We start from the raw sequence: 25,266 nt of genomic DNA on the forward strand, positions 1-25,266 counted from the left end.
CGTCTGCATATGATTGAAAAAATTCGAGAGAGATGCAAAACAAGATACAAACAAGCAAACAGCTCAAAAGTCTACTAAACAATAAAAATTTGAAGCAGAGCAAACACATACCTCTAAAACATCAGAGGTGGGATAAGGTGCCATGCAACAGTGAGAATCCCCTGCCGACCGGTCCTTTGCCGTGCTCTCCTTGCCATAACTGGGGAAAATCAGTCGACAATTCAATGTTTATATGACCTAACAATTAGTATGCAAAAAATCAGCATTTGACTTTATGATAAATTATATTTTCTAACAAGGTCATAGTATAGACTGATATTCTTGTTTTAGCGACTTGTTTTATAATAATTTACCTCGTTTTAGTAATTTTTTGTAGAGCGTAACTTCACGTATCGAATCAACTCAGAGATATAAACCCCCATGCAGATGATGATGGTATATTGCTGCATAAGTAAGGAAAGTTGACGATAGAAAAGTTAAAGTCATCACGTTTATCATAAGAAGTATTTGTTAGTGCCATTAACGCCTTTCTTAAAAAATGTAAATATATGAGACATATGTGTTAAGCTCTACGGTATGTCAAGACCACCGGGAAAAATCATATCGACATAAGAATGGAAATCATCATTGTTTTTGACAATAGGTCGTCAATATAACTAATGTTGATTTGATTGATTAATTATATATTGTTTTACATCCCATTCGAGAATTTTCACTCATTATATGTCGAGATGAAGGCAAAATACTTTTAAATAATCTAGGATTCTCCTACCTGTATGTAATTCTTTCAATACTAAAATGACTTTTGTTTAAATGAAATTATCTGAAAGAGGCAACTTATTTAGAAAGGTAAATATCAGAGAGCTCGGTGTTTGATTATGTTTTCATTATGACACTTGCAGTGCTTGTCCATTTTACAGATATCTAAATAAATTTTTAAATATCAAAAACAATTTTCAAGAATCACAAACTTTTTCGAGTACAATGCATCACAGAAATTTAACATGGTATCATATATTACAAATAATTCAATAGGAATTACAGACACGGAGGAAACTTTGTCGTGGTGGATGTGGATTACTTGGAAACTGATTTATATGGCCGGCGTTTTCATGATTATAGTGAATATTTACATTTAAGGATTAGTTGTGACGGTAGGTAGAAGTGATAAGATATGATATTAACTTGTTTTAATATTATTTAAAGGAGAATAACATTTTGATGATTTTTTTTATCATTATTATCATTTTTTCTTAATTATTTAAGAACATTTCCCAATGAAACGGGCTTTGCATATTTCTATCTATATCTAATGAATACTAGAGTGTTGCAAGGAACGCATCTGTCGCCTGCTTTTAGCTTTTTTAAAGATGTAACTAAATCTTAGAGTGCTCAGCTATTTATATGCTATTACATGTATTAGATATACAGTACGTATTTCACACAAAAAGTCTAGCCACTTTACACAATCCATTTTGGGATCCTGATCAGTTTGTGTGGATACTGAATATCATACAGTTTCAACGACAATATTATGAACTCATAAACACGAATAAATGTTAATAATCAACACCTGCCACTCAAAATTCAAGAGTCTTTAGTGAAATTAAATTGTCTAAGGTATTCTTTTTAAAGTAGGTCAAAGGTCAAGTGAATTGTAACGCTGTTATTTTTCATAATGTTTTATGACAAACAGTGCACATGCTAAATAGCATAAAATTACCCTTACATATCAAAAATATGATATTTTTGGCGCTTTTAACTTTATAGTAAAGTAGGTCAAAGGATAAGGTCAAGGATCACTAAGGTCGGTAACCATGGTATTTAAAAATGCCATAGTATCAAGCAATAAATGTGCAAAATATCAAGTCATTATCTCTCACAGTTCTTGAGATACAAGGTAAGACAGTCGGACGGATAGATAGATGCCGGGTAAAGTGGTCCCTAAATATCCACCTGCTCAGCAGGCGACACAAAAAGTAAGGGGTTAAACTAGAAAAAATGGCCCTGCTTCTTTGAAACAAAGTTTGTTAGTAAAGTGTGTGTTTTTGTTTTTATTTTGTAGGAACTAATTGGAAAGATCCGGACCAGAATTTCGTGAACAGTGAGAATTCTGTGGAAGTGTACGCTAGACGCAAACCTGAATTGAAAAAAGAGAAATAGAAAAGATTGATGCTTGAGAATGGATTGAAAATATCAAATATTAAATGTATATATGTTAAAATTTAGCTTTAAGACATTTAGGGATATAATGGAAACCATTTATCCTTGTTTGTTCAATAATTCAGAAAAGAAAAAAAATAATAAGATAAATTACACGATCAGCATGTACTGGTCCAGATGAAAATGTGCGTTTTTGTTTTAAGGCTCATCAATTTAATTGTAATTTAGATGATCTAGGATTTAATTCTACAAAATGTAATTAAACATATACTCAACGCTTTCTTTCTGTGGAAGGAATTCCTCACAATCATGTATCTGTTTTAAATAATTTTAATATTCCCAACAGTCAAAATTAATTTTAATTACCATATCTATACTGGATTTCTTAAGGTACATCAATACTCTGATAAGAGAGATAACTAATAATGTCATAAATTTCTATTATTTCTATATAGATTTGTCAAGTTGAAGTGTAAAACATAAGATTTAAAGAAACATTTTATAAGAGTGAGCAGAGGATTTATGAACCATACAACTATATTCATGTAAGAATCTCCACAAAAAGTACCAGGTATATGTAATAGATTCCATTAAATGTAAACTTATGGAGAACTGTACAATGTAACTCGAGACGTTTTGTAAATAAGATGTGAATGCTTAACAAGAGGTTCTTAAATTGGTCCTTACAGGTCACCTGAGCATCATGTAACAACTCCCAATCCATTGAATTTGGTTCAGGTTTTAAACCAAACACCATGACATTCACATTTTGAAAGAGGCACAATTGCTTGTCATTACTATACACATAACCTGCTTAGTTTGGTTACTTAATACCAAGAGGCATTGCAGTGGAACAAAAATAAACATTTCAACTAATCAGTAAAATTCAGCAATAATGAGTTGTACCCCGTTCCACAGGAACCCTGACTCTGGATCCACACATTTCACAATTTTGGAAAAGCCACACTTGCTTATCTTGTTTGATTAATACCAAGAAGCATATTTCTGTTTTATTTCAACACATAAATTCATTTTTAAGGCTCATTATATATATAAACGAATTTAAGAAGAACTTGGATTCAATCCTACAAGTGGTAATCCAACTAATACTCTTAGTTCCCTTTCTAAGAAAGAAATTCAAAAGTTCATATGTCAGATTCCAAAACTTTATAAAAATCCTTACAAAAAGAGATACATAGCGAGTTCCAGTAAATGTTCAACCAAGTCTTTTTCTTTACTCCTCATTCACATACAAATTAACTTCAAGAATACTGTGCGACAACATTAAAACATTAGCTGAAATTAAGCGCAAGCGCGGGGGAATTTTTTTTTACTGCTAACAGAACTATTCCAAAAACTATCTTTCAGATTCTATTGAAAATTTATTACAAAGGAATATTTCATGACGAAATACTTCAAAGTCCCCCAGTTAGTGTTGGAACAGAAATAGATACTTATAAGAAATACATATCCTAATATTTTGGGATTTTTTTTACTTCTACTAATATCAATTTCATCAATGTCCTCTTCTTCTTACATGTTATAAAGCAACTTTATTCTGTTGTACTGTGTTATAAATCATGTACGACATTCAGGTGATCATTGGCATTTTCTTTTTACATGTTAGATTCTTTATTTTGATATTTTTGAGCTATACCATTGCTTATTTATCTCAGTTGATTCCATACGCAAGAGCATGCTCTACGTATGAACAATTTCTAAAACGAGGTAAATTATTCACAAGCAAGTTGATGAAACGAGAATATCAGCAGTCTCGTTTAAAGTCATCTTTTCGCAAGTTTTATGGTCGATACAATGACCTTGTCAAAATACAATTTATCATTGAGTCAAATGATGACTAACGTTTTTCATACAAATTGTTAGTCCATTATTTATATACTGAATTGACGACTGATTTTTTCGTCTTAAAAGCTTACATGCATAATTACTGTAAACGTATTACATTTGGTTGTGTATTCTATTTAGCACCTTTTGTGGAGATCATCTTCCGCTAAATCAAGTATATTACTAAATGTCGTGTTTATATTATACACTTATTAAAGCACATTCAGAAAGCGCTAATTTCAACTTACCTAAGTATCTAATCTATTCCATCTTATAAAACCAATTTCCGCCAAATATCGTACACGCCAAATAAAATACATTTACAGTTATTTATTTAATTAGGATTTTTAAAATGCTTCTACTTAATAACAAAAAGTGTCAACGGCATAAAATTCTTCAAATTGTGAGTAAAAAATAAGACTTTTCTAGAATATTCTTTTCTAATTAATTCTATTTTTATTGCATAAGAAAGCATTCAATATAATATATAACGGTAGGTTGCATCTTCCTTTAGTCACGTGAGGAGCCAGCTCCCCAGGACTGAAACAAAAACAAAAGAGTTAAATTTCAAAATCCTTAAATATTTATTGAATTCTTTATCTATTTCCAGAGGCCAGAGGAATTATTTGAAGAAAATAAAATACAGAAGCATGAACATTTCAAAGAATATTTTAAGCACATTCTTTATAATACATTTTTATTATTTACTCAGTAACAGTACTTACAGTAGGGGGATACAGATCACTTGTTGGTAGGGCAGTAATTTCGGTCTCCTTAAAAAATGGAATCAAAATTTCTTTGTTATCTTTTTAATAAATAAAAGAATCCACTTATTATATACTTTTTTTATTTTAAGAATATCTTTTAAGGATAAAAACTTTTTAGAGTCAGCAATGAATTGTAAAGATTTATATATAGAGAGAGAGTTTTATATGTATGTATAGAGTTATGTATAATTAACTTGAAACATGATTTATCAAGTAATTGAAGAAATTAAAATTCTTCTTTAATCAAAGAAAAATAAAAGTGGGCAAATATTCGCATTTCTTTGATAGAAAATTACCCAAGCTAAATATTAGTACCAAGGAACATCAAAGTTTAATATATTTTGCTGTGTAATTTAACTTCCACATATGTTCTTGTGACAAAACCTTGTATGCTAAAAAAAAAATTGACGAAATTATGAGTAAAAATGAAAGTCACACAAATGATACATACGGGGGAAGAATCACGTGATTCTCGCTTGTATTTCTCGAACGCCCGGGAGGTACAGTCCGAATCAGAAGAATCCCCTCCTGTTATCTTCACAACCACGGTGGGGCATCGATCATCAAGGCAATCCTGCACATCTGAGGTGTCGTATTCCCTTTCATGCATCATATTGAAAAATATAACCCTGACAAAAGAAATCACAGAAATAATGTATGTGTTGAGACACAAAAACCTTAGTTTGTTTGACATAAAGAAAAAAGCATTGAGCTTCAAAGTGCCCAGAACTGCTTACCCAACATCTGAATCAAGGAAGTAATTTTTAGCATTTGTACTAGAGACAAGGTCATTAATTGTTGACAAGGACACTCCTTGCGACCATTTGTTCCCTTCAGATGCTGAATTGAGGTCTAGAAATCTTATACTTATTGTAGCATCCCTGGGTACACAGAGTCCGATCCGTGCTGTTTTAGTTCTTAAATGAGATATTTTGAAAAGTTAACTCAATTGAATGGAAAAAAATACAACCAACATACAAAAAAATCTCATGAAACATTTATAAATCATGATGATAATAATCCACATTAAAAAAAACTAACTCAGTGAAACCAAGTCCCTTAAAGGCAACCGAAGTCGGCATGTTTCCGTTTAATTTTGCTAAATAACCATAACCTTCTCCCAAAATGGCCATAAATGGAGCATTTTTCCTGGCGTCTGACTCAATTGGGTTATCAGGTAGGTCGTCTCGATAAATGGAAACGTCCTTAGCTACTCCAGTAGCTTTAGAATTCCACGTTAAACGTACCTATGATAGAATAAACTGATAGCAACGTCTTTCTGATTAAAAAATAATGTGTAATTCTTCCTTCATACAATCCACATATTAATAACCGTAAAACAAGTCAGGTTAATTGAAAAAAAGCATACGTGCCCATTGTCCACTCAACTAGGTAAATTAACTGCTGTATTTCTGTAATATTGAATCAGATATTTAAAGATTATTACTTGTCCGAAGGTGTTTGTACACGCCATCATTTTCCAGTTGGACCTCTGGTAACAGTTTGAGGTCGAGTGGAATGGAAGATCTTTAACAATCTGTGATCCGGCAGAAAACACAGATCCATCAGAATCCCGAAAGGTACCGATCAAATCACCGTCCAGTCCAGAGAAGCCGTTGTCTGTAGCGTTCCCATCGAATACTCGGTTACCCTCGGATGGCTTTAGAAAATATTTGAACATTTTATATTTGAAAATCAGATAGGGATTTTACAGTGTAATGTCGTTATATATGTTCCTTTTTTAGATTAAAGAACTTTTAAAACCAACGGCTTATCTTTTTCTCCAATTAGTACTGGATTAAATCTTACATCTGAAAAGCCAAACTTGATACCGCTGACAGCGCTAATTGGTGAACTATGACCATCGTTGTCACGTTGGAAACCAAGAGCACCAGATCTATAATTATCCGTGTCCTCAAAATCCCCGAAAAACGTGTCATCAACAAAAACTGGGCCATGATAAAACACAAACCCTTGGCGAGGTTGGTCTCTAATATAAAAACAGTTAACAATGCATTAAATTATAGTTAAAAGTGGTAATGATTTGCTTGGAAATGATGTATATGATGTATGTTGCAAGCTATACTTATGTACTCACGCAAACGCTAATGGGACAGATCTGGGGTAGGTTTTTGATGTTCCTCCGCTGGATATCACTGTGGGGGACCCAGCGTTCGGGGAATCCCCAATAAAGACGCTTTTGTCAATGTACTGGTTCTGTGGAGAACTTCTGTAGAAATAAAAAGGAACAGCAAGTATATTGAATATTGTGTACTTTTGCTTCATAACTACATGTATATCTCCAGAAAAAAAACGTTATAGAATGCCTGACGCAGTTTTAGTTTGATAGAATTAATGTTCCACGTTATATGTTCATGCGTACCTTTTGAAAGTAAGTCCAATTACGCTATCAGAGAATCTGAGCAAAAAAGCAAATAAATAATTGGTTTAACCAAATGAAAAAAAATAAATCTTTTGTACACTACTCAGTGTTTGTAATTTGTGGGTTTTTTTTAAAATTGCAAATTGAATCTTTATTACATGTATAAAATTCACAAGACTTACGAAGACTCGGTGACTTTAAATAATCCTCCATTTATCCAGGCATTTTCTTTCATGTTCTTATAGGCTGAAGAAAAACAAACATTAATGTCCAAAGTGTTGATTTTAATAAATATTTTGATATATGGGTTGTTTGCTAAAATTTCATATAACACATTTCAAGAAAAAATACAATATCTACCCGTGAGTTTTCTAATTGTCACCATTTTGGCCCCGGATTCTGAGTCTTTTGGATCATTCCAGGGTTCATACATATTACTTGATTTCAGGCTACCGTCAGATTGCAAGATATTATCAACAAATAGACCACTCTGTTAAATATAAAACAATTGAAAAATAGAAAACAAAAAATGATAAATTCTAATATTTCACATATATTTGCTCGTATGATTCTTTATGTAGTTTGGAATTTAACACATTTTATATAAAAGGGTTATAAATTAATGTTCTGAAATTACCTTCCCGTTGGAATGGGCAACGTTGTTGTCGAATTCAAATATGGCGGTGTGCATGGCTTCAAATTTGTCCATGAAGCCAAGGTCTGCTGAGGGACCTACGGGTGAGTCAGGGTAGATAAACCAGAATCCGTGTCCCTGAAGACAATGAAACACATAATAATAATTTTATATTGTCTTTGATTTAGTTTGAATCTGACAATTTTATCTTGTATATTATATTACTGTTCAAACTAATTTTCTTTATTTTTGAACTTCTCCAAAGCTTAAAACAACTACATAATTTTCTAAGTCATGATTTATTCCTTTCAACATAGAAAATTCAAGAAAAGAAAATGTTCATATCTTGTGTTAGGTCTTTTGAACAAAATCATGGAAACCATACTGCATTGTTTAAACTAATTTTCTTGTAAACTGAGTATGCAAAAACTTCTCCAAAGCTTAAAACAACTACATAGTTTTCATAAATAAGTAAAAGCAAAATGCATAGCTCTTTTTCACTTTATAGATGAATAAAAACCTTGGTTTTTGACAACATAGAAAACTGTTCCTTCAAGAAAATGGAACTCGGCAATGTTCATATCTTGTGTTAGGTCTTTTGAACAAAATCACTTTGGGAAACTCATTCTTTTTGTCCACAATACACTTTGAAATTTATATTAAACTGATGCTAGAATATGTAAGTCTTATGAGTGAAAAATTCTCTCAAGAATGACGTTAAACAACATGCAATCAATCTACTTAAATAAAACCTATAATTTATACGTCATTTTACTCCATGCTTTACGATGACTTATCATTAAAATTTACATCTCCGCCTGCAGCCACGTTGTTTCTGACGTAGGTCTGCGGATTTGTTATCCAAAATGTTGTTGGATTCCTAAATGACAGCAAGAAAAGAGGAGAAATATTATTATAACCAAAGGAATGTGATATCTCTTCAAGTAAAGGTTTATATTTTCTGACTTTGATATAAAGTTCATTCAAAAATTGAATTCAAAGATCTTAGGAGACTAACATGTCGGATTTGATGAGTTTGCCTCTCTTTTGTCCGGCTCCTAGATTACCATCTAGTACAGTCCTTTTCTCTCCTCCATCTTCCAAAAAGTATCCATGACCAATGGTGTTAAAGCAGAAGTTATCTTTAACCTAAGTAATCAAACGCATTTATACAATGTACCACTTATATTTACATAGCATGTAGCACATATACAGCAGCCAATGGTTTTATTGAAGCATAAATCTTTAATTTCAAGTAAAGATATGCAAAGAGAAGTCAATCTTATCTGTTCATAAAATGTTATTGAAGACAGCAGATATATATTTCAGAATTATTTTGGAATTTACTTTGTCTTTTTGTATCACGAGTAATAAAACATTTGTACTTTTTACATTGAAAATTTTCATCCCAAAACCGAGGCAAAAAAATCAAATTCTACCATTTGTCTTTAAAAATTCAATGTTAAAAGTATTTTTTAATTCGCAGCATCAAAATAAAAATAAATCTACCTGAGCGCCATGACTGCCATGAACTGTGATGCAACGAGCGAAGGAATTGTGAATACTGTTTCCGCTTAAAAGTGACGGCTTGGTTCTGTCATCTACATCCTCGCACATATGAAAATGTAGAGGATAATTCCCTACCGATTGAAAAAGGCACATAATTAGCCTCAAAAGTTTTATATTTCGATGCCAATTAAATATAGTTACTTTTTTAGCATTATCAAGAAGTATATGTCAATTGTCCGTAAATTAATACGGAAAAAATTAGAACACACGAAACAAAATTTAACACACGCTATGCATTCATTTGAAAATTGTTGTCACTACTTGTTTTGTATGACTCGATTGGTTCTGTACCTATGTTTTTTTTTTTCATTTACTGACTTCTTTAAAAATCTTAATCTTTGGATAACAATTATTTATAACATTATAGACGACCATTTTCCTGTTGAAAGAATATGCCAATTGTCTGAGACAAAAACGCACGCTATGCCATCATTTGAAAATTTTGTCAGTATTTGCGTAATATGACTTGATTGGTTCTGTATCTACGTTTTCTTCATGTACTGCCTTCTTTAAAAATCTTAATCTTTTTCAATTTTTTTAAAAGGTTTATAAAATTGCAGTTAAGTACAAAATTGCTCCACAAAGTTTGAAATTTTGTTATTAAATAAAGATTAAAGTTTTATGGAGGGAAAATTGTCAAATCTTCAATATTTTTGCAGAAAAAAAAGTTCAGCAATGAACAATTGATCAACAAATATATTTTGTAAAAAAATAAATGGTTCATGGTTTTTATGTAATATCTGTTTTGTATATCAAAATATTTCTTATGAATAAACAAGTCAGAATGATTTAATTTTTATTAATGGAACTTATTTCTCTATAATTTTTAACTTTTATAGGGTACAAATGTCAACTTTTATAAGACCTTTTCTAAGACTTCAAAAGCGAATCGCAAGGATAAAATGAAAATTGTTGAAAAAATTTTGACATAATGCATTTCAACTCTAATATAAAGTGTTTGGATTAAAATGACTATTTTCTATATAAAACAAGTCAAAAATTAATAATAGTTTCATGTAACACAAATAAAGAGGCTATAATCATTTTCGTTATATCTTAAGTATCACTTACTATATATATATCACGCCAAATTCACAAAAATGAGATAAACATAAATCTGTTGTATATCAAAATATTTGATGAAAAAACAGGTTCAGAATGATTTAATTTTTATTGTTTACAAACCGTAAAATATTGTTAACATTCGTTAAGTATAGTTTTCATCTGTAAAACTATATTTAACGGTTGTTAACTATAGTTTAAAATGACAAATCTGAGTATAAAGTGTAATAAGCGTTAACAATAGATTTTTTGATATATAAAACAAGTCAAAAATTAATAAAAGTTTTTATGTTTCAACACAACTATAAAGATCGTTAAATATAGTTAAAGGTTTGTAAATCAGTTTACAAATGTGAAACTGTATTTATTAAAAAATCTATGTTTTGCAATCGCAAATGATTGTTTTCAGTGTTAAGTATAGTTTACGGTTGTGAAACATACGGATTATCAGCTTAACTATGGTTTACATTGTAAAAATAAACGTTGTTACTATAGTTTACAGTCCGTAAATATTTTACAGATAAACCTAGTACAGTGAAACTATGTTTAGCTCATTTTTGTAAATTTTGCATATATATATAAACGCTAAACAAAAACCTTAACAAATACAGTAAAAACTCGACAAAAAAACTCGGAGCAGCGGGTCAAAAATATAAGTTTTATGTCACAAATTTAAAACAATCAAAATTATTGAAATTTGTAACAAATATTTTGAAGTCAAGCGCACTGCACTCCGTTTTAAACACTTTTTTTTTTTATGCAAATGAGCTGAAACTGTACTGTATCTGCAAAATGTCAACAAAACAGTACGGTTTATTTTTAGCGATGACGGAGAGATGTATCCGTATTCAGACAACAATCGTTCAAGTTATATTTAGAGTACGAGTTTCCTACTGTATCAAAGATACAGGGCGGGGTTTGAGGTGAGAGCGATAGCTCGAGCCGGGCTCCGCCCTGTATCTCCGATACAATAGGAAACGAGTATTCTAAATGACTTGTGACATGACCTTTCTAATGACCTCAATAATTTAAATGGGTATTTGGCTACATATCTCTCAACCAATCGGATGATTTTGCAGAAAGTTGATTTAGTATCTCTTTTTAAGCATTCGCTACTGAAATTCCGAGTGATGTGGACATGCAGGTATGTATCATTTTAAAATATTTAGAATTTTGAGATGCATTATATTTTTTTGTTTTCCAAAAATTTAATTTAGATTTGATTGCCTAGGCAGGGTTTTTTTTTCTCTATTCAGCTCTTGCTGATACTTTTTTTAATTCAAGCTTCGATTTAATACAAAACATTTTGATATATTATGAATCATGTGGAAGTATTTTTGAAAGAAAAATGCTTCGGGGAGATCGTATTCTGAAAATGTCCTGCACCGGTCTTCATATACAAAATTGAAATAGACAGATGGAAGGAAAGGGGGGTTTTACCTTCATGTTTTTAATAAAATGTAGAGTAACCAAACGGGGATCCAACAGTCACTGGTGCCCCCATCCCACCCTGAGTTTTTTTTTTCTTTTTCGCTTTCGTAAATTTTTTTTGCTAAACTTGTATATATGCGCTTTTTAATTCATCGACAAATAATGACAGATAACGCATATAGTGTCCTGGTTGATTATTAATCTAAACACCACCCCCGACCACGAAATACGATTTTCCATTTTTTTATTTTTTGGAGGGGGGCGGGGGGTTCAAAGTAGACATTTGTGAACTGCCCCTAACAAAAAAATACTATAGTAAACTATAGTTAACTACAGTTAACTATAGTAAAGTTCCAAATTTTTCACCATAGTAATTCAAAGTTTCAAAGTTTTCACCATAGTAAAGCAAAGTTCCATAGTTTTCACCATAGTAAATCAAAGTTCCAAAGTTTTCACTATAGTAAATCTTTCCAAAGTTTTTGTCGTAAAAATCAAACCAAAGTTTTCACCATAGTAAATCAAAGTTGATATTTTCACCATAGTAAATCAAAGTTCCAAAGTTTTTATATAGTAAATCAAAGTTCACAAAAAGTTTTCGCCATGTAAATCAAAGTTCCAAAGTTTTTACTATAGTAAATCAAAGTTCCAAAGTTTTCACCATAGTAAATCAAAGTTCCAAAGTTTTCACCATAGTAAATCTAACTTCCAAGGTTTTCGCCATAGTTAATCAAAGTTCCAAAGTTTTCACCATAGTAAATCAAACTTCCAAGGTTTTCGCCATAGTTAATCAAAGTTCCAAAGTTTTCGCTATAGTATATCAAAGTTCTAAAGTTTCACGACAGTAAATCAAAGTTCCAAAGTTTATACCATAGTTTTTCAAAGTTCCAAATTTTTTACTATAGCTAAACAAAGTTTCAAAGTTTTTACAATAGTAAATTAAAGTTCCAATGTTTTTTTTTTGTAATTACTTTAACAACTTAAATATTTTAATATTAATAATAATTTATAATTAAAATTAAATATATTTGAATAAATACTGCTTATTTATCGGTGAAAGAGACTATATTTACTTTAAAACAATTTCTTGTACTTTGTAATATTTGGGGGACGATTTGGGTTTTGAAAAAAAAAAATTCTGAAGCTTTAATGAATCTTAAACTTGAAATTTATATAATGTACAGAATGGGAAGCAAAACCATAATCTTAAGGGTTTATAGTGCTTAATCAAAGTTCCAAAGTTTTCTCTATAATAAAATTAAAGTTCCAAAGTTTTCTCTATAGTAAGTCAAAGTTCCAAAGTTTTTACTATAGTAAATCAAAGTTCCAAAGTTTTTACCATAGTAAATCAAAGTTCCAAAGTTTTCACCATAGTAAATCAAAGTTCCAAAGTTTTCACCATAGTAAATCAAAGTTCCAAAGTTTTTACTATAGTAAATCAAAGTTCCAAAGTTTTCACCATAGTAAATCAAAGTTCCAAAGTTTTCACCATGGTAAATCAAAGTTCCAATGTTTTTACTATAGTAAATCAAAGTTCCAAAGTTTTCACCATAGTAAATCAAAGTTCCAAAGTTATAACTTTGGTACTATAGTAGTTAACTATAGTAAATATAGTTAAAATTTGATAAAAGTATTTTTTTGAACTGCCCCACTCTCTCTCCCTCCTAAATTTTTTTAATCCTACACTAATAACTTTACGATGTAAACTTTTATTCTTAATTCACCTCAAATTTTGAGTAAATATTATCAGTGCTATAACGCAAACTGAACGATTGTTGTCTGAATACGGATACACCTCTTTGTCATCGCTAAAAAAAAAACCGTACTGTATCGTTGATATTTTGCAGATACAGTACAGTTTCTGCTCATTTGCATAAGAAACGCCCACAAAAAGTGTTCTGTATCGCAGTTACAGTACGGTTGACTTCAAAGGCAAACTCGCCGGGTAATGTCACAATTCGCAATATAGCACTAATGATATTTACTCAAAATTTGAGGTGAATTAAGAATAAAATTAAACATCGTAAAGTTATTAAGTTATTAGTGTCGGATTCAAAAATTTTGGAAAGGAGAGAGTGGGGCAATTCACAAATTATTACTCTGACCCCCCCCCCCCCCCCACACAAAAAAAAATGGGAAATCGTATTTCGTGGGGGTTAAATTTTATAATCAACCAAGATACTATATGCGTTATCTATCGTTACTTGTCGATAAATTAAAAAGCGTATATATACAAGTTTAGCAAAAATAATTTACGAAAGCGAAAAAGCTCAAAAGAGGGTGGGATGGGGGCACCAGTGAATGTTGGATCCCCCTTTGGTTACTCTACATTTTATTAAAATCATGAAGGTAAACCCCCCCTTTCATTCCATCTGTCTATTTCAATTCTGTGTATGATGACCGGTGGAGGAAATTGTAGGACATTTCTTTCAGAATACAATCTCCAAGAAGCATTTTTCTTTCAAAAATATATCCACATGATTCATAATATATCAAAATGTTTTGCATTAAATCGTAGCTTGAATTAAAAAAAAAGTATCAGCAAGAGCTGAATAGAGGAAATAAACCCTACCCAATAAAATCCTAATTAAATGTTTGGAAAACAAAAAAATATATAATGCATCTCATAATTCTAAATATTTTAAAATGATACATACCTGCACGCCCACATTATTCGGAATGAATTTCAGTTGCGAATGCTTAAAAAGAGATACTAAATCAACTTTCTGCAAAATCATCCGATTGGTTGAGAGATATGTAGCCAAATACCCTTTTAGATTAGTTAGGTCATAAGAAAGGTCATTTAGAATGCTCGTTTTCTTCGTTTTCTTCTGTATCAGAGATACAGGGCAGGACCCGGCTCGAGCTATCGCTCTCGCCTCAAGCCCCGCCCTGTATCTCTGATACTGTAGGAAACTCGTACTCTAAGTATAATATATTTAGTATATCGATTTGAGATTGGTATATACGATTTTTCAACGGTGAATACAAATTCGAAGACACTAAATGTACAAGAATTTAAAAACACATGTTTCTATTCATGACGTTGTTATAAATCTAGCGCAGCGTCAGACTGGGCTGTGCAGTTTGTGTATACACACATGTACTACTTAAAAATTATTGCTAGCACTTGAAAGTGTGTTGCGCCTCAAAAAAGAAATGTAGTGTGTGTCCATGAATGTGTGTTAAGTCAAAATTCAAATGTTTGACGTTATAAAGAAATGAGCTTAACGTCAGACTGGTCCATGCGCACAATCTGCGATCTTTAAAGACCACATTTTTTTTTTTAAAAATTGTTTCATCGATGAAAATCAAATTATTCTAACTTGGTTTTTCATAAGAAATATTTTGAAATACAAAAGATGCATATAGAACCATTTATTTTAACAAAAACGTCATTGTCCACGAACTTTTTGGACAACCCTCGTATAGTGGAAGTTATAACAAAATTGTCCTAGTATAGAAATATATGTATTCTGTTTTTTTTTTTTAAATGTGTATACCTAGGGAGGTCTGTTGTCCCATCCGGTTCAGCTCTACGTTCTTTACCTGTACTGTCTTGAATCCTTTCAAAAACTGTAAACATAAAGAACCCTTAAATTCTTAGTATAAACGAAGGGCATAACTTTATTCACTCGCACACACACTCATGATATATACGCAGAATAAAGCTTACGACTTAATTTTTTTTTTATAAACTGCATTAAATATTTAGAACTCTGTCAAACACAGCCAATTACATCATCAAATAAAAAAAAATGAAAATTTAACCTATGCGCATTAAAAAATCAAAGCTATTCAAAAAACTCAAAGCATCTCATTGCATATTAAGACAGTACAACAGAAAATGGATAAACCCCCAAAAAGTTCATAACAGTTAAATATAATGCATCTTGCTTTCATTTGTTATTAATATTAGCAAAGTCATCTTATAGAAGACGTTTACAAAAGAAGTTACCATAGTACTCAGTAGTAGAAAATTAATATACACTAACTAAATCATATTTTGGGATTTCACTGCTATACAGATTAGACAGCAGCATCAAATGACACTAGAACTCGAATTCAAAGAACCCCTAATGCAAATATAAAAAATTCAAAGTTGTGTTGCTTCAGGACGGAGTCGATCATATGCAACACTTTTCGCTAGACATGAAGAATATGATGGCCTTTTAGATGAATGCAGTAACAGGGATTTACTAAAGGTCAGAATTAACAGACATCGTTTTATACGCTGACCTTTACGTGTCCTCCAATCTTCTCATCCTTGTCGGCAGGCCCTCCTTCGATTAATATGTTTCGGTTGACTAAAGCAATCTCACCGCGCATGTCCACGTTCTTGTAAATTTCACCAAAATGAGTGAATTCTGGCTCAACTGCACGAAAATATAAATATTTAGTATTAAATGATAACTTCATTTGGAGACATATGCATACATTCTACACAACAAAATTCCCTCTTACTGTTAACTTGAATTTGGTTAGAGGTGCAAGATGGACAGTCCACTATTGTGCCGAATTCCGTCTGTTTCCAGTCAAAGTCTGTAGACATCAGAGCTACTGTATCCCCTGTAACAAACTGATTATGTTTTAAAAACCTGGTAAAAAACACAAGATTAAGAAAAACTTTTTTTTTCACCCAGAGACCTAGGATGTACTGAAAAGTCAGGAAAATTGTTTAAAAATGCAACACCAGGCATGGTGTTGTCTTTAGCTTTCGGAAAAATCATTCTTTTTCAGAATATGAGAAAACATTTAAGTCAGTGTGAAATAATAAATCCAACTTTTTTTTTTATTTTTATGCCCCTGGATAGAAAGATCCCAGGGGTATATTGTTTTTGTCCTGCCTGTCTGTCTGTTTGTCTGTTTTTCCGTCTGTCTCAACTTTAACCTAGCCCATAAGTTCTAAGTTAGTGGGAATATGGCTTTCATATATCACAGGTGTATTCCTTGTGAATAGACATTTCTTTGGGTACCACCAAAATATAACCTCTTGATCTTGAAGTTTGACCTACTTTTACAATAAAATACGAAACTTTAACCTCCGCCATAACTCTTAACAGTTTGTGCTAGGGCTTTCATCCTTCATATGTGTATTCATTGTGACAAGACCTTTCAATAGATATAAGTATTGTTGACCTTGATCTTAGAGTTTGACCCACTTTTTAAAAAAAAAAATTATCCTTGGCCCTTACTTTCGAATAGTTAGCACTAGGGCTTTCATATTTCGCAGGTTTATTCCTAAAGAAAAGACCTTCCTTTAGATACCAACAATTTTGACATTTTGACAATGAAGTTTGACTTGCATTTGAGAACTTCAACCTTCGCCATAAGCTGACAAACTGGGCCATCAGTATTTCACAAAACATCTTGTTTTTTCCTCTTTTGGAGAATAAAATAATATGCCATATTTAGGTCAAAGCCATCCAAAAAATAACAATACTTGAGTAACAAACTAGTCACGGTCTACAACATAAAAACCACAATTTAGCTTTCAGCATTAATTTTACAATGGATACTCTTTTTTGATGTATTAGACAAACGCTCCATAAAACATTAAATCTAAAAAAGATTCTAGAAAGAAAAAATTACCCGTGCGCCATGTTTCTGTGTCGTCTACAACATTGATAACGGGGAGGGAATATTGAGCTAAGCTAGACTTTCCCCGTGAGTAACATTTGCCTCTCTTAATTGTATGGACCCAGCTACGCACTCCAAATTTAATGTCGTTCTCCACGTGGTAAAGTTCGGCGATTCGGATGTTTTTTCCATCATCATTCAGCAGAAGTTCCTGGGTGGTTGAATCGTCGCCTGAGTTCAAGAAATTGAGCATAGAGTTGTTTTTAAAATATGTCTTAATTTGTATAAAATTGCAAATGACAGTACAATTTTGATATGGCGAAGACAGAAGACGAATAAAATATCGATGAGTATACTGATTTGTTTAAACAGATGGATATGCTTTTGTTTTTACATTTTTTATGCTTAGCTTTTCGTTTTTCATGATTTTTTTTTCTGTTGAAAGGTTGAAAAAAAGGAATGACTAAAAATCGTTTAACACTTTATCGAAGTAAGAGAACTACTGAACCTTGTTTCTTGATAAGCGCCCAAGCTCCGTGGAACTTGTAGTCTCTGAACTGTAGAGAGGTTTTGTCCACTGTTCCATAGGCCCACTCCTCTAGCATATCAAACAGTCCGGAAGGGTCAACTCTCTCCACCCTAAATCTCCTCTTCAATGCTAACCCTACTATCTTTCCTGCCGGGATATCTAATAATGAAATGGGCATATTATATGTAAAATTGGGGGAAATCAAAGAAAAATTAATTTTTCAAAAGGAAAAATTTAAAGAAAGAAGAAGAAACAGAACTCAGTGGATTTAAATATATTGATTTAAAAAATTCTTCTCAATGTTTTTTTTTTATTCATCCAACTTTTCTCCCTATCGACTGTGTTTTAAAGAAACAAAAAAACCCATATCGGTTGACTAATACTGTGAGAAGGGTTTATTTAGTGAAACATTACAGTTTGACTAACTCTCACCATCGAGAATTTGTTTAGCTGCTGCGACGTTATTGGGAAAATTCCTGACTTTTCCATTAGTATTCACCAGTTGTGCCGCCGACTCCAAGACACCAGTTTGTTCATTGAAGACGTATATAACAAGTGCCCGGATGTTTTGGCCTATATTGTCAGTATCGTTACCTTCTTGTGCAATATCAATATTCTGTGAAAGAAAACAAAAGAATTGCACACTTTTCTATCTACCATTAATTTGCATACATGTCCAAGAACAAATATGATGTCGATATCGACAATATTATGTTGATATCGTATCGATATCGATCGTAATCAGCACTATTAATTGGAAATACCTGGTGCTGTATTTGAGACTTGTATTATGTCGATGTCGTCGATATCGACAATATCATGACGATATCGTATCGATATCGATCCTTTTGCACAATTTATTTTCACATTGAGGTATAACATAATTTTAGAAAATCACAAGTGAAGTCCAAATTGATTCCTTATTGGATATAAAAATAAATTAATATGATAAAGAAAATTTTAGGGTTGTTATTGTTTGAGATTAGATTAAAAGTAAGATATTGGATTAGTGTGAAAACAAAATATTTTTTGATTCGATATCGACCATCGTCGATATCGACGATATTAAGGTAAACTTTTTAAACACAGAAGTGATGTAAAAATAAAGTTATTGTATTAGATGAAGATTGGTAACATAATATGCTCTTAACAATCATGAATCGATATCGATACGATATCGTCGATATCGACGATATCGATGGCAGGTAAAATCTTCGTAAAAGTAAAGTATTTAAATATAAACACATTCAAAGAAACAGGGAAGTTATTTACCAAGAACTGAGCAAACATGATTCGATATCGAAGCGATATCGTCGATATCGACGATATCGACACACCAGGGAAAGATTTATCAAGAAATTTTTAAGTAACAATTGTTAAAAACACCATATTAAGGATGGAAATCACAATTCTTTCGATATCAGCACGATATCGAGGATATTAACAGTAAGGAAATAGTCTTAAAACAAAAAGTATTGTAATATACACATGAGAATATATAACTATTATAGTAAACTATAAAAAAAGTAATGTGTCGATATCGTAACTACATCGTGTCTTGGACATAACTCTTAATTTGTTCTCACATGTGTCAGTTTAATATGTTTGATCATACATATTGTTTGAGACTGCTTTTATTATCATGCTATATTCAAACTTGACTATTTATTATATCCCAGTATAAGTTTTATTTAAGACTTGGAGAAAAACACAATTTAAACAGAACTGACCCTGACGTTAGAAATGTACTGGATTTTGTCCACTGTGTTTGTGATCTTTGTCCAGGGTAGGCGGTATTCACCGTGAATTTCAAGTACTCCGCCATTTTCTACACCAATGAACTTCTCGCCAAAACCTGGTATGTCATATTCTCCCAGATTACCTTAGTAAAATAAAAGAAGTTATTCTTAAAATTCAAATTATGTTATGCAAAAGACTTAACCAATACTCTAACTGAATTATCAGAGAAAGTTAAACGCAGTTTTATCTTACCTTTAACAACTCATAAAACAATTATTATAATTTATCTTACAGAGAAGTGTGTAGTTTTACCTAACATAACCAAATTCTATTTTTACATTATACATTTCATGATTGTCTATGCTTAACAAATGTTTGGAGCCAACCGGCCTTTCAAATAAACATTTCCAATAAAACTAAAAATGTGCCATATTACTTACCTTGCAGAGTTATGTGGAGTTTTCCAGTGAAGGGACAATTTTCTGAGCCCACGTGCATTTCTCCTTGGATTTTAATGTACTTGACACTTAAACTAATGTCCATCTTGTCCGCCACCACCAACAATCCGCCCGCCTGTATTGTTATAGAGCCCAGAGACGGAGGGGAGGTGTCCAAGAGCAGTTTATCTCCATTCTCGATGACTAGGTCATCCCCTTTTTGTGGGACCTAAAACAGAAAATAATGGATGGTGAATTCGAAAAATAATAATCGGCAAATTAATTTTTAAAAAGAAAAATAAAACTATGTACACTGTACATTCTGTATAGAAAGGGTATTTTATCAAGTTAATACTGAAATGAAATATATCACTCATTACATTAAATTATTAATTGAATCTCCTTCAAATATCGCAAAAGCCTATATGTTTGTTTTATGTTTGTCTATAATTTCCTTTCACCTTTTGATTAACGGAGATTTTTTACACACATTTTCAACTCTTATTACTTATCTAAAGCCGAACATTTTAAATAATACTGCAGTTTGTTATTTTGATATTTAAGGATTAGCTTTGATTTAAATCGTTTGTTTCTTTTTCAATGTATAAAATCCTTTTAAATAATTTTGAAATAGACATATAAAAAATTATCCAGAAAATTATACTGAAAATTTTCAGAACATTTTATGGCACGCCAAATTCACAAAAATAAGATAATCATAGTTTCACAATCGATAAACTAGGTTTATCGGTTGTAAACTATAGTTTACAAACCGTAAACTATAGTTAACAACGTTAATCTATATTTCACATCTGTAAACCATAGTTAACGCGATAATCTATGTTTCACAACCGTAAACTATACTTAACACCGAAAACAATCATTTGCGATTGCAAAACATAAATTATCTGATAAATACAGTTTCATGATTTGTAAACTATAGTTTACAAACCGTTAACTATAGTTAACGATCTGATAAATATAGTTTCACAATTCGTGAAACTATGATTAACAACTCTTAACTATAGTTTACGATTGTAAACTATAGTTTACAAACGTGAATCTATGTTTATCAACAAAATCTATTGTTAACGCTTTATTATAGACAGATAAACTTAAATTAACATTCGTAAACTATAGTTAACAACTGTTAAATATAGTTTTACAGATGAAAACTATACTTAACGAATCGTTAACTATAGTTTACGGTTTGTAAACTATAGTTTACAGTCGAAAAACCTAGTTTATCAACTGTGAAACTATGATTATCTCATTTTTGTGAATTTGACGTGCCATAACATTTACATGTTTTAAAAAATGTTTGTAGCATTAAAATTTTTGAAATTTGCAATTACTCAGTATACATAACTTTCGCTTATATAATTATATTTTAATATTATTGTTCAGATATGATAAAGACTATTTCACATATTATAATTTTTATTCAAATAGAAAATAAAAATATTTTCTCAGGCCAACTTTAAAGAATTAGTTTGTTTCCCTCTTCCGACCGAGGGGCTAAATTTCCATCCTTGGTCGCGAGAGGGCAAACAAACATTATTTTTTTAAAAAATAAAAGTTAGACTTACAAATCATTTCAAGATTTTAGAACCAGCAATTTCGAGTAAGAATTCAGAACTGATACCTGTCCATTCCATGTTGCATCCTCTGACCATTTTTTCAGGCCTGAATCTTCATCTGGGCAGGAGGACTGGGAGGCCACGAGGGCAAAAAGGCAGGACAGCGTCCAAAGTATACCTGTTCTGGTCATCTTATACCAGGTACTGAACAGATACCTCGGTTCCAGAGTTATATATATATATATAGGCCAGGGGGGTTTTGGCCATTTAACATCACGTTTACCCTTAAGGTTGTTTTTGTGTCTAAATTGAATTGACACAGAAAATGATAAAATTCAAAGTCTATGAACTTATTCGAGTGGTCTTTTGATTCTTGGCTAGATAAATATTCATTACTTAAAGAATGACCACAAAACTTTTATTTTATTGTTGATCATGATACCTTTAAAGTTTTAAATTAAATCTATTTACTTTAATAACAGAGCTCAACTGGTACCAAGTGTCTCGATTCAACACGTTTTGGTTAATTGGTTGCTTTCTTTATTTATTTACATTTCAGAGGACAGAGGTGATGTTATTACAAAAAAGTTCTTAAATTATAAGACGAAAGGGTCACTAATTTGTTGCTTGTAAAAGTGCAATTTTAAATCACCTTCAAGCATAGTGTTAAAGTTCCATTTAATTATTTACAGACGATACCAAGAAGCTTAATAACTTAACCACAAATAATTTTAGTCAGCATCATAAATACATCTATTTCCCATTAATACTAAATCCATGATAATGTCATCAAACATAAAAGAATCTTTACGTATAACTTTCTTTAAAAACGTAATTTTACTTATGTAGATGAGAATTGAAAGTGAACAATTATTTAGATAATGCTTAATAGAATATAGTATGAAATATGTAGAGATAATACGTTATACATTACAAAATAGGAGTGGAACAACACGGACCTCAAAAACATCAGGTCCCAGGATCATGAAACAGATTTAGACTTTAGTCAAATTTTTAATCGCCTGTAAAATGTTTATAAATTATTGAACGAATCTTTTATTTTGCAGATAACAACACTTTTGGAAAGAAATATTGAGAATTATTTCAGTTTTTGTCAACTTGATTTAATCAAAATTTTAGTATAATATGAATATTTTGAATAAGACTGAATATGTTTCATGATCCTTGGGCCAGAGATGGGATCAGGTGCCATGAATATTTCATGCATAATTCAAATCTTTTTGTTTATATCTCTAGGTACTAGATTGTTAGGAACACAGACAGAGTACCGGGTAGAAATTATGAACTTTTCACCGCCTTGGCTATCTGATAATTAGTCATATTCATAAAATGGCCTATCGAAAAAAAAAAACCGTTTCTTTGGGACTATCAAACGTGAACTATATGAAAGTTACGAACAGTATTCAAGCTCAAAAGTCTATTTAACAATACTGCTTTGGAGAGGAGCAAAGATGGATCTCCAAAACATTAGAGGTGGGAACAGGTGCCATGGAGAAGTGAGCAACCCCTGCTGACCGGTCATACACTCCGTGTGCTCCTTGTCATGATTGAATAAAAGGAAAATCCGGAAAAACAATATAGTGTGTTAATAATGATCTAACAATTAGTATGGAAAACGTCAGTCAGCATTTGACTTAATAATAAATTGTATTTGATGACAAGGCCATTGTATCGATCATAGAACTAACGAAATGACGATTTCAAACATCTGTTGTTGTTGGGTTTTTTTTTACATAAAGTATATTTTTAACACTCTCAGTATTGCTTCACTTTTATAGCAGTGAATAAAAAGTAAGACAAGTTCTAAGTTCTCCCATGAAAAGCAAACTTAAAAAATGAATTTTAATAATGATTTTAATTGTTGGCATGTTAAAAAAAAAATACTATGGAATCATTTTATTTCATATTAGCTTACTGATGTTTAAAAGATTGCTCCTTACTCTCTCTCGATCGTCGATGTATATTATAATTAAATATATTGTTCAAAAAGAAAATCACAGAAATTTTGTCATAAAATTACTTAAAGATATGCATATAAATTTTACAATCAAGCAAATCGTTACCATAAGTTTCATGTTGCTATTAGAAAAAAATCAATTAATCTATACATCTAAAACTCTCTTTGAAAGTACATTTCATGCTGGCTTGTATGAATTAAAAACATTTAATTTTTATCCTTGAACTAAGTTCATACTAAATGAAAACATTATATACATTACATTTAATAGAATAACATTTTTATCAATAAATTCATTATATGTATAGAAGGTTCCGTCTAAATGGTTTTAAAATAGATGGCAAACAAAATCCGACATAGTCTTTCTGAAACCTATTTGATTAAAATTGCTTTGAAAGAATAAAGCAATCTGCAATTTTTATTTTCTATAATTTGAGGGGTCCACTTGAAGTTCAATGTAGACCTTTTCTTTGCTCCATTGGACAACGCGTGCAAAGTTCATGACCGCCCCCCTGTTTTTGCTTGAATGAACACTTTAAATTTTCCCTGAGGATCTATGTAGGTTTCTACCAAGCATCTTTATGCTTGTGTACATTGATTTAGAAAAGATATAAACATTAATGTATTTACAACTATTTTTACGGACCTTGTATCTCCACGTATCTCTGGCACTGAAAGAATGAGACTTTTTAAAACGTCTTTATGTGCTTTAAAGTCTTTATTTTGCCCATGAGTGTTTTACTTTTTTCGGGTAATACTGTTATTTTATTTTATTATTTTTAAAGTAACCGTATCTTAGCTGACAAAAGCGAAAAACAAATATGAAGCAAGATTAGTCAGATAATTTATGTAAGATTAATTTTACCATAAAAAGCTAATTCCTATTTGAATCAGCAAACTTATAACTTTTTTTAAAACATGCATGAATATTTAAAATTAATAAATAAAGAGAGAAAGGTCAAAAAAATGATTGGACAGAACTTCATACGATATTCCAGTAAACATGAATATAAAAAAATCACACGAGTCTGCCACATATGGTTCAGTCACGGATACTTTACTTTTAGATGATGAAGTCCATTTAACTATTAAAGTGAATGACAATTGAGATGACTTTTCCATCATCAACTTTAATTTCCTTATTTATGTTGTTATATTCCAGAATTATTTGGTTATGGTGTTTAACTCTCCCAACTCATTCACTCCTCAATAGCTTGCTCTGAGTACGACCTTTTTTAAGGAGAGGAATGTTACTCATCGATAAGTTGATGTTACAACCTCGTTTAAAGTCCGAATGTCGTATTTTTATGGTCGTTAAAATGACCTTATAAGCAACTATTACCGTCGTTTTTGCCTACGTGATCTGCTTCCCTGATCCATGTATAGGGCGTGTGTCACTACTAAACAGGGGCTGCTAACTCCTCCTATATAGGGCGTGTGTCACTACTAAACAGGGGCTGCTAACTCCTCCTATATAGGGCGTGTGTCACTACTAAACAGGGGCTGCTTACTCCTCCTATATAGGGCGTGTGTCACTACTAAACAGGGGTCGCTTACTCCTCCTATATAGG

At 31.5% G+C, this 25,266-nt stretch overlaps 2 protein-coding genes across 2 annotated transcripts in view; one reads left to right on the forward strand and one right to left on the reverse strand.

The window, feature by feature from the left end:
- Positions 1-1,149, forward strand: part of LOC134252808 (uncharacterized) — a 34,364-nt gene extending 33,215 nt beyond the window's left edge. Inside the window, exon 3 of the mRNA XM_062735351.1 lies at positions 1,045-1,149. Within this exon, the coding sequence (XP_062591335.1) occupies positions 1,045-1,139 (95 nt within the window). The 3' untranslated portion in view covers positions 1,140-1,149. The remainder of the gene's footprint in view (positions 1-1,044) is intronic.
- Positions 1,150-4,451: 3,302 nt separating this feature from the next.
- Positions 4,452-21,908, reverse strand: LOC134252742 (cell surface hyaluronidase-like). Its single transcript, XM_062735244.1, has 24 exons — positions 21,783-21,908; positions 20,141-20,366; positions 19,691-19,842; positions 18,393-18,576; positions 17,940-18,119; positions 17,444-17,662; positions 16,316-16,420; positions 16,091-16,227; positions 15,355-15,427; positions 9,302-9,432; positions 8,811-8,941; positions 8,603-8,672; positions 7,796-7,930; positions 7,519-7,648; positions 7,341-7,404; positions 7,159-7,194; positions 6,874-7,005; positions 6,585-6,765; positions 6,223-6,435; positions 5,817-6,022; positions 5,513-5,692; positions 5,227-5,404; positions 4,734-4,781; positions 4,452-4,548 (listed from the first exon to the last, which is right to left on the reverse strand). The coding sequence occupies exons 1-24, from the start codon at positions 21,906-21,908 to the stop codon at positions 4,519-4,521; spliced, it is 3,267 nt and encodes a 1,088-aa protein (XP_062591228.1). The 3' UTR covers positions 4,452-4,518.
- Positions 21,909-25,266: the final 3,358 nt, after the last annotated feature.

Source organism: Saccostrea cucullata, unplaced genomic scaffold (genome assembly GCF_032062105.1).
Source record: "Saccostrea cucullata isolate Sc308-1 unplaced genomic scaffold, CSIRO_AGI_Scuc_v1 ctg101, whole genome shotgun sequence".
NCBI lineage: Eukaryota > Metazoa > Mollusca > Bivalvia > Ostreida > Ostreidae > Saccostrea > Saccostrea cuccullata.

Coding starts and splice junctions, on each gene's coding strand:
- LOC134252742 (XM_062735244.1), bottom strand. CDS start 21,908: ATGACCAGAACAGGTATACTTTGGACGCTGTCCTGCCTTTTTGCCCTC. Junction 15,428..16,090: donor AGATTGGAGGACACGTAAAG/GTCAGCGTATAA, acceptor TTATGTTTACAG/TTTTTGAAAGGATTCAAGAC. Junction 7,649..7,795: donor TTGCCCATTCCAACGGGAAG/GTAATTTCAGAA, acceptor TATATTTAACAG/AGTGGTCTATTTGTTGATAA.